Here is a 9,597-nt window from a genome sequence, read left to right as displayed (position 1 = left end):
TTTTCACTGTATAAATCGGTGTTTCCCTTCAAATCATGTTATATATTAACATGGAAATCTAGGCCCGGGTACCGGCAGTACTGGAACTAAAGGGATTTATTTAGCCTCGCGGCGGAGCTGGGCTAGAGCTAAAGGGCTATCCCCCTTAATAACAGAAACCCCTTTAGAAGGTATAACCGGTATAGAAAGAATAACTCTATTTAATCTCGAATAGGTAAGAATAAAAGCCCTACTGGCTATATAGCCCTGGCGTATACGTAAATTAGTATAGCTGGCTAGAAAATAAAAAGATTTCTCCTCGCCGCCTATAGCCTTATTATTTCCCTTTATCCTTTATTATAGTCGAGCGATTATAATAACTATCCTGACCTAAACCGCTTAACTACCCTATTATACACCGTGTTCCTATTATAATTAGTATTATCTGCCTATTATATCTTATTTTCCCTATCACTATCCTATTACTATTAGCGTATATTTCCCCTATATCTATTAAAATACTCCTTATAGTTAATGCCTATTCCCTTATCTATACCCCTAAGAACCGACTTTTATATCGTCAGATACCCTAATAGTATACACCGATTAAAGGACACCGAGCTCCGCGAAGAATTTAGTAGGTTCTTCTGAGCCGGTAAGGATAGAACCGGCCTAACCTATAAAGGCTATTTCCGAGCAGTCTCCCTCTTTAAAGATAAGAACACGGTAATAAGACACCTTATTATAGCCGGACCCTCCTTTAAGTAGTGGTATAACCGTAATAAGATAATCGTTGATAAGTACCGCCGGTAAGCTACGAGCTCGGGATATAATAATCCTATAAACCGGGGACTACGCCGTACTATCTTTATACTAGAGGAAATCGCGGACTAAACCGTGTTAGAAGCCAGAGCTAAAGAAATAGTGGTAGAATACCCCTAACCCTAATTCCTAATTAAGGCTAGATAAACTATCGCCAAGTAGCCCTAGCCAGAGTAAATATTTAAGGAACTCCTTATTATAGTAAGCTATAACACGCCCTGAGGCCCCGATAAATAATGGGACTCTCTAGGGAGACCTTACGTTTTTATAGAGAGACCTTACACGTGACTTTTTATGAGGCAATAACAAAGCCGCCAAGATCCCTAAGGTATATATACAATTTGTATATATTCCTATATAAATTTCCTAAATTATATATATACCTTAGGGAGGTACTTTTAATTAATACTCTAATACTACGCAGAGTAATACAAATTAAATCTATCTAGATATCTAATAACTGCGTTACTACCTCTAATTCCCTCGATTCCTTCTCTTCTTTAGATACATCCCTTTATATCATCTCTATTAACGCATCTATTTAACCCTTAAATTAGTCAGAAATAACCAGTAATTCATACTCTTCTAAGGGCGTTAGCTCTTCGATTATATCCAGGCTATTAAAAACCCGGGCAGATCGCCGAGGCGCCTATATCCTAGCCTCGTAAACTAAGGCTAGAGGGGCCGTTAAAGGCGGTAGGGCGTTACGCGACTCTTCTATAGCCGCGATTTCGAATCCAGATAGGAGGCGCCGGGTATTATTCTTCCCGTGGCCCTTCTTCTTCCCCGTGTTAGATATCTCGATAGCCCCTTTTAGCCGGCCTTTTCCTTAGATTATTATCGGCTTAAGGGGAATATCAGGTTATAATAAAACTCTAGTATAAGCGTGGACCTTATTACGATTCTATCGCTAATAGATATTAATTAACGTGATATTAAGCGGCTTAGAATCCCGTAGATATATAAACACCACGTACTAATAGGGTAGGCCTAGAGATATCGTGATAGTACACGGTCGGCAGGGCCCTAGATCCGGCGGCGAGCTTCCTTATACTATCTCTAGCGAAGCCACTATGGTTCGGATCCGTTTAAAGGCCTATAGGACGATTTAGTAACTAATAAGGCTAAAGAGAACTCCCGCTATAAAAAACTCCACCTTATTTATTCGGTGGGCTCTTATTAGGTCTAGGTCTTCCCCTTAGTTCTTCTAATATAGCGTTAGGCTATAGAAGGCCATTATTAAGTCACCTATTAAAGAGCGTAAATAGCGCTTAAGACTGGTATACGAAGACTATAATTAACGTTATCCGGTAACCGAAATAAGGCACCGTATCCACGTAGTAATCTATAATCTTCTCCGCCAAAGGACGGATCCAGGTATTTATAGCGTAATTAACTACGGTTTCTAGGTGCTTTCCCTATTACTAAAAAGATTATAATCGCTCTCTAAAGACCTCTTCTATAGGGCTCGAAATTAAGGCGTTCTAATCCTTAATAAAGGCACGGAAGGTAGGATACCGTCTAATCCTGCCGTTACTAAGGCTAGTGGCCTTAGGGAAAAAGGGCTTAACCTTTATAAGTATATTTATATTAATATACTAGCGGTATAGGATATTAGGGATTAAACGTAGCTTTAGGTAGGATTTTAGTACGTTTAGTAGCGTAAGTTCTTAATCCGTGATAATATAACGCGGTAAAGGTGAATCGAAGGCAAGGATATATTCGGTTAGTACCCGAAGAGCCTAGGTATACTAGTCTTCCTTTTTACTATCCAGGAATATAACAGCGATAGAGAAGGCCTTACGAAGTAGCGATACGCAGTAAAAGTTAAGTAGTAGTATCTTAAACTTATTCGTTTTATAAGTCGCGTTAATTATAAGGATATCGGGTAATTAACGTAGGTGGACGATCATAGATTTCGGTATAATAAACAGGGCCTTAATCCGATTAGCGTTATCACGATAATCGCAGTAAAAGAAGTTACTTTCTATATTAATTTACTAATAAATTAGTATATAATTCTGTGATAGTGGTAAGAAGGAGAGGTAATATACGTCGTAAAGCTAGTGGATTAGAGTCCTGCCGGCCAGTTCTTCACGGCGATACCGAGTAAGCAGGTTCTAGATATCGGCTATACTAACGTTTAGGGCCGATTAATTCGGATCTTTCGGATTCCGGAGCGTCGTTATAATCTCACGGGGACTAATACAGCTATTCTATATAATAACGATCTTATAGTTAAATAACGTAAGGCCCTATAGTCGAAACTAGTGGAAGGTAGTAGGCTTAATCTAGCTATAGTTATATCCGCCTGGTTTATCGGTGCCGCGTTTAGGAATAGCTTTAATAAACTAGCTACCCCCACGGAGGCGGAGGTTAACCCTAAAAGGGTAGCCGGTTATCTAGGTAGTCGTTTTACGGCGCTTAGATTCGTGCGTTACGGTAACACGAGTAATAGGCGCCTTACCCTTCCTATAGCGATAGGTGATACGTATTAGCGCCCTACTATTCGGATACTGGTTATAGATAACGAGGCTATATCCGTTCGAGAAGGCGTGGGCCATAAGGGCTCACTAGGCCTGCTCTTTAGAAGGAAAGGATCCCTTTAGGAGCTCGGAGCCGCAGGGTCGATCGTTAGTTATCTTGCAGGTTATAAATATCACGGACTATATCGTGGTGTTTTGGGTTTTTTAGTGGTTAGGCAGTTTATAAAGTTATATGGAGGTCAGAATATTAATTAAAAGTACCTCCCTAAGGTATATATATAATTTAGGAAATTTGTATAGGAATATATATAAATTATATGTATACCTTAGGGATCTTGGCGGCTTTGTTATTACCCTATAAAAAGTCACGTGTAAGGTCTCTCTATGAAAACGTGAGGTCTCCCTAGAGAGTCCCTAAATAATTCCTCCACGGGAGCGCCTAAAGAGTAATACCTATTATAATCACCGTTAGCGGCTTACCTATACTATAACTATCCGCTATTATCGGTTCTTAGTAAGGAACTAAGACCCACTCCGTAGCTATTATTAATAAAAAGACGGCGGAGGCTATCGATAAGGTAAATAAGCTAAGCACCGAAATAATAGCTATAATCCGCTATTTATAAGATAGCGTCCTTAACTAGCTAAGCTTTATTATAGCCGTTATTCCTTTCTATAATATACTCGAGTCCCGTATAAGAACTATTAAGAACAGACTATAGGTCGCTAGAGTAAACGATACGCCGCTAATTTAATCGGTAATAAACGTCCTTGCTAGCACTAGTATTACTAGCGGACCGACTATACTCGCTAGCGCTGGTATAATATAAGGCATGACCCCTATCCTAGCCTAGAGCGGAGCTAAATACGTACTTATCGGTATACCTAGCGGGCCGGCCGCTAAGCGCCTTTTCCTTTACCGCTTAGGCGAGGATAAGGTATAGGTCCAGGCTACGAAGAGCTTCTTAACCCGACTAGACGATATATTAGCATAAGGCTCGAGCCCCGGTAACCACTACGCAGGCCCTTTAAACCAGTAATATAGAATAGCACTATATAGAAAAACCGGGGGGTGTTTAATACCCCGCGGTTCTATATACTATATTACTTAACTGAAATCCGGAACCCTTCCTCTTACGCTATAGGCGATTATAGTAGTATATAATACTCTTTATCTCCCCCCCTCCTTTTTCCTTACGTTTTTTACTTTACTGCGTTTATATTATTTCTTAATAGAAAAGTACTATGCGACCTGTATGGTACCAGGGTGCGAGACACTATACGAACACTGTATTTACTTATAATATAACGGAGGACGGCCGTTTTAGGCGTCCTTCGCTTTAGATAAAGAGATACCACGACGAAAAAGACCACTACTACTACTACTACTTATATCCTTATATATAACTATACTCTATCTATATCACCTCTAGCCTCTATAAAGGTACAGTGGGTAAGCATTGATGACGAGTAATTTCTTAGCCACCTACGCGCGTTACTTACTCTTCACTTATGCTTAGTCACTGTATCTATCCTCGCTAAGACAAGGCTTAGGATAGTCACGTGACCCTTGTAGCACCTGCGACGCCAAGTATACGTAGACACGACTCAGCTCAGTACCTATATGGAATTTATTTGCCAGTCTCTGTTATCAAACAGTACCTCAATAACTTACCATATTCGCTGACGGGACGCGTCTCTTCATCCTCGGACCACTATGGCGCAAGGGTATCTATTTTTCCTCTATTCGCCGTACCTTTGGAATCCCATTGCTGATGTTGAACAGGTACAGCATCTTTGTCGGGTTCCTGGTCGTTATACTTCTCTCCGTGGCTGCCTGGTTTCTTGCACCCAAAAGCGAAAATCAAATGTTAGCGGCCGTTCAGCCCCTTTACTTGCCATGCCAGATTCTGACTGACCATATGCCATAGTATCTGGCGCTCTTCTTTCATTCTCGCTTTTGCATGTTGCTATCTAATGTGGGCCATCACATTTCTAGCTCAGCTCCATCCATTGATCGAGCCGCGGAGAAGCGACCTAAGGAAGGAGTATCTGCATCCCTGAGTCTTGGAGACATATGGACACTCGATAGCTATGAAGCAATGACAATTCAAGAGAGTGCACGTAAATGCGTCGGCCCAAGCGCCTATCTTTTCTCGCAACTTTTGCCGGTTATGAGAAGTTGACAGCCCGAAACACTGGAATGGCAGTTCTTAGTTCAATAGTGAAGCTGGAGCTTGGAACATGTAGCCTTGAATCAAGATCAGAGATCGTCATGTATTAGCTCAGATAGTAAAATACTGTGACTAAGATTCGACCAACACAGTTTCCGAGATGTGATTTTTGCAGGGCGTGAGTGCCAAGCGGCGTCCGAAGGCCTACGGCGTGGTTTCTTGCGTGATGCGTATCGAGGGCACAATCACCCAGCTACCAGTTGGCCGGCCCACTCTCGCACATACATGACGAACGCCCACAATGCCTTGCCATCAGCGGCAATACTGGCCTCTCCCATGGAGTCAAGGCCCTGCAATTCGACAAGCCAAAGCACGCTTCGTCCGACTATCCAACGGCCCACTGCACCAATAGTTGTGAGTAGGGCTGCGACCCCATATCCACAGTCGAGCAGGATCCGAAGAGCCTCAACGTTGTTTGCTACCACAGCCCAACCCAATGACCGTGCGGCGGCCGGGACGTCATACTGCCATATCACCATCAGGATGGGAAATAGTTTGGTGGAAGACGAGACGAGCAAAGCGGTGGACACAGAGTTGGGACGCGTATAACAGGGTAGTAATTTAATAGCCACGAGAGGGGAGAGGCGAGAAGTGGAGAGGAAGCGAATGCAGAGATGGAAAGCGAGGGATGAGAGGCCGCAAAGAATCACTGCCGCGTAGTCAGCGTTGTGCCGAGCATGACGTGGAAGAAAAGAGAAAAAAAAGAGAAAAAGAGGGGGGGGGGGGGGGGGGGGGGTGTAATGTCATGGCTCCGCTACTTACGAAAGAATAGATACTGGGACACAATGGGCTGTTGGGCAAAGTCGCTGAGCGCTGTTCCCTTGTCCGAGACAGGAGCTGAATCAGTCTGTTTTTCCACTCGTGCCCACGTCAAATAAACGTCAAACAGAAGTAGTAAGAGCCCCAGTCGCGGCATCGAGGTCTAATGAAAGTCAGTTGTCATTGGATTTTGTAGATTTTTCCTCGTTCTTGGGTAAATGGCTACATCAAGCTTATCGTCTTCCTTCATCAATGTATTGTAAAGTAAATGGCGATAGACTTGTGGCTTAATCAAGACCAAGTCGATGAACAACACGACAAAGTCATGTTCGACGTACTTGTCGCAGAAGCAACCACAGTTCTTGCAGACAGTAAGTCTGATATTGTGACCACTGGACTTATCCCCAGCGCCTGAATACTGAGTCCAAAGCGTCTTTACCGGGTAACGGCATTCGATGCAGATGGGCATGCTCGGCGTCAATACTTGGATGACAGTTCCGTATGATACTGCTTGGAAGCTGAATTAGCAAAACCCTTCCATCAGTGCACATCCATGGTAGGTGTCAGGTATTTTTCAGTGTATAGTGTGCATGGGCCTCGAACGGAAACTGCCAAGGAGAAGTGACCTAGGTACAGCGGGTAATCAAAACTGACTATTAAATATAAGACAGGATATTCCGACTATACCACTTGGATATTCCGACTATAGTTCTGATATAGACCCACTTTTTTCTATTTCGGAGTAAGTAATCTAGCTATGGTCGTAAACTACTCTAACGCCTTTTAACTATTTTAATACTTTAGATTAATTTAATCGCTTAAATTAATTAAAGGCAATAAGTAAAATAATTTTAACTACTCGATTAGGACTAGCGATTCTATTTTGTGTTTATTTACTACTAATTTAAGGCCTTTTTACGGAATCCAGTTCACTATCACTTATTACTTATATATCCAGCCACTTCTACTACTACTCCTTATATTATTATTGTTATTATTATTATTATTATTATTATTATTATTATTATTATTATTATTATTATTATTATTATTATTATTATTATTATTATTATTATTATTATTATTATTACTATAATTAACGGATAAGCTTATTTATTCGATTAAAGCCGATCGTAGAAGAAATAGCTCCGCGACCTTTTCCTCTAGTAGTAATAGCTCCACGCCCTCTTTCACGGCCTTTTCCACGCTCACGGATATCTTCGCCGCCTTATTACTATAACACTTATTATCGCGAGGCTATAAAACGTGCCGCTACCTCCTCCTACTAATCCGCCACCCGTTACTCCTCCAGTGTTCCTATTCATAGGGTTCACGGGCTCGAGTCTTTTAGGCTTATCTCAATACGTTACGATTATAAGAAGGAATTAAAGCTATTAGGATATCTTCCGGCGTAATATAAGGCAGCTATATCCTACGATCATAATAAGAGGGTTAAGGATCTATAGTCTATCGTCGTTAGGCTCCTGCCTAAGGTTACTACTAAGATACTAGTAAGGGTGGAAGTCGGTATAGCTGAAGAGAGTCTTAGATTATTCGTGGCCTATAATATTATAGTAATATAGCACCCTAAATTATTATTAAAATCGCCTAGTACACGGCGTTACCGGCGCCCTAGATTTTATAACGTTAATAGTATAATGAAACTACTATAGTTATAGCTTTAAAGTAACTCTATAATAGTACTGCCTCGGGTCCCCTACCTAACTACGTATACGATAATCCATAATTTAACGCTAGGGTTAATTAGACTGGTTCCCCTTATAGTCCACCTTATTATTCCCGAGTATTACCTTAATCTGCTTAGTAAGGAACTTTATATTTATAGATAACTCAAGCAGATATTCCTTTATTAGATTATAGTTAGCTTCTAACTAAGCCGTTATATAATAGCCCTAATTCCTATTCGTGAAAATCCAGTAAGTTATAAACTGCTTCCACTAAGATAGCTATATCTAGAGAATATACTAAATAACCTATGAGCGGCTAGTTATAAGTTGTTTATAGAGTGAGGCCCGAATAATTGAATTATCTAAAGCTAAGGAGAAAAGAAGGAAAAGGGGAAAACTATAGGCGTTTACGACCTAAATATAATATCGCGGCGACCCGCTAGGAATATAATGTGATTAGTCGGAAGATCCGGTGCTTTACCGGATTATCTTTATAGAGTTAACCCGTGATATTACCCCCCTCCCCCCTTAGTAAGCCGTTAATATTTGGTATAGGTTCGTAAAGCGTTATTATTTAATTAAATAACGCCTCTTTATTAATTAAATAACGACCTTTAGCAGCTCTTTTACCTTAAATAACTTTTTTATTTATTAAAAAGCGCTTAAGGCGAGCCTTTATAGCTATACGATTAATTAACGTTCCGTATAAGGATATTATTATTATTCGTAGGCGGGTTATAGGGTCGTTCCTTCTATATAAGGAGCCCCTATAGCATACTTTCCCTAACTAAGTAACTTACTTATACTAATAATACTTGTTAGTACTATACCCAGAAAATAAATATAACTATATACGGTATAGTACGATATACGAAACCTCCTGTAAGTCAGAGACTTCCTGAGTCCTCTAGAGTCCCCCAGGGACCTCCTGAGTCCTCTAGAGTCCCCCAGGGACTTCCTAAGCCCTCCAGGGACTTCCTAAGCCCTCCAGGGACTTCCTAAGCCCTCCAGGGACTTCCTAAGCCCTCCAGGGACTTCCTAAGTCCTCCAGGGACTTCCTGAGTCCTCCAGAGTCCTCCCGAGTCCCCCGGGACCCTAGGTGGACTCACGGACCTCTAGGTAGGCCCACGGACTTTCAAGTGGGCCCGTAGACCTTCAGGACCTCCGGAATAACCCACGGACCTTCAGGACCTCTGGACACCAAATCAGTAGCTTGAATAAACCGCAGGAAAGGACTATATATATCAGGCTGCCCGCCTCCCTCTTCCTTTCCTTTTTCTCTCTCTCTCTGTATCTTACTTCTGCAGTCTTCACAGTCTTCCACAATTCAAACTGCCTCTTTTGCTCTAGATCTTCCTCTTCCGTTCCATCTCTTCGTGACCGTTGTAAAATACTAACTTTGCCGTTACCTCTATAGATCTATTTTTCTTCCCTTCTTTAATAATATCTATTATTATCCGTAGTACGTTTTCCGTCGCCCACGACTCCTTCGTATATCGTATTATTATACTAACCTCTTATCTCTCTCTTTAGAAGATATTTAAGTTTTTAGGATTATCTCCGGCCCCTAAGGTACGTCTTCTTATTCTTCCTATAAACCTCACGTAACGTTTACTAACTTATATATAT

The 9,597-nt window shown here is 41.3% G+C and overlaps 2 protein-coding genes across 2 annotated transcripts; one reads left to right on the top strand and one right to left on the bottom strand.

The window, feature by feature from the left end:
• Nucleotides 1-4,913: 4,913 nt before the first annotated feature.
• On the bottom strand, nucleotides 4,914-6,883 carry ACRALDRAFT_1059118 (uncharacterized protein). The gene is made up of 5 exons (XM_071015974.1): nucleotides 6,507-6,883; nucleotides 6,284-6,443; nucleotides 5,219-6,170; nucleotides 5,078-5,157; nucleotides 4,914-5,019 (listed from the first exon to the last, which is right to left on the bottom strand). Exons 1-3 carry the CDS (start codon nucleotides 6,747-6,749, stop codon nucleotides 5,707-5,709), a joined length of 867 nt encoding a protein of 288 aa, XP_070880267.1. The 5' UTR covers nucleotides 6,750-6,883; the 3' UTR covers nucleotides 4,914-5,019; nucleotides 5,078-5,157; nucleotides 5,219-5,706.
• Nucleotides 5,005-5,351, top strand: ACRALDRAFT_1053329 (uncharacterized protein; the record flags this gene model as incomplete). The annotated part of the gene is made up of 3 exons (XM_071015774.1): nucleotides 5,005-5,015; nucleotides 5,074-5,157; nucleotides 5,219-5,351. 3 exons carry the CDS (start codon nucleotides 5,005-5,007, stop codon nucleotides 5,349-5,351), a joined length of 228 nt encoding a protein of 75 aa, XP_070880268.1.
• Nucleotides 6,884-9,597: the final 2,714 nt, after the last annotated feature.

The sequence above is a fragment of the Sodiomyces alcalophilus genome (genome assembly GCF_042370955.1).
Source record: "Sodiomyces alcalophilus JCM 7366 unplaced genomic scaffold ACRALscaffold_1, whole genome shotgun sequence".
NCBI lineage: Eukaryota > Fungi > Ascomycota > Sordariomycetes > Glomerellales > Plectosphaerellaceae > Sodiomyces > Sodiomyces alcalophilus.
Note: the sequence above shows the minus strand (reverse complement) of the source record. Positions and strands in the feature narration are given on the sequence as shown.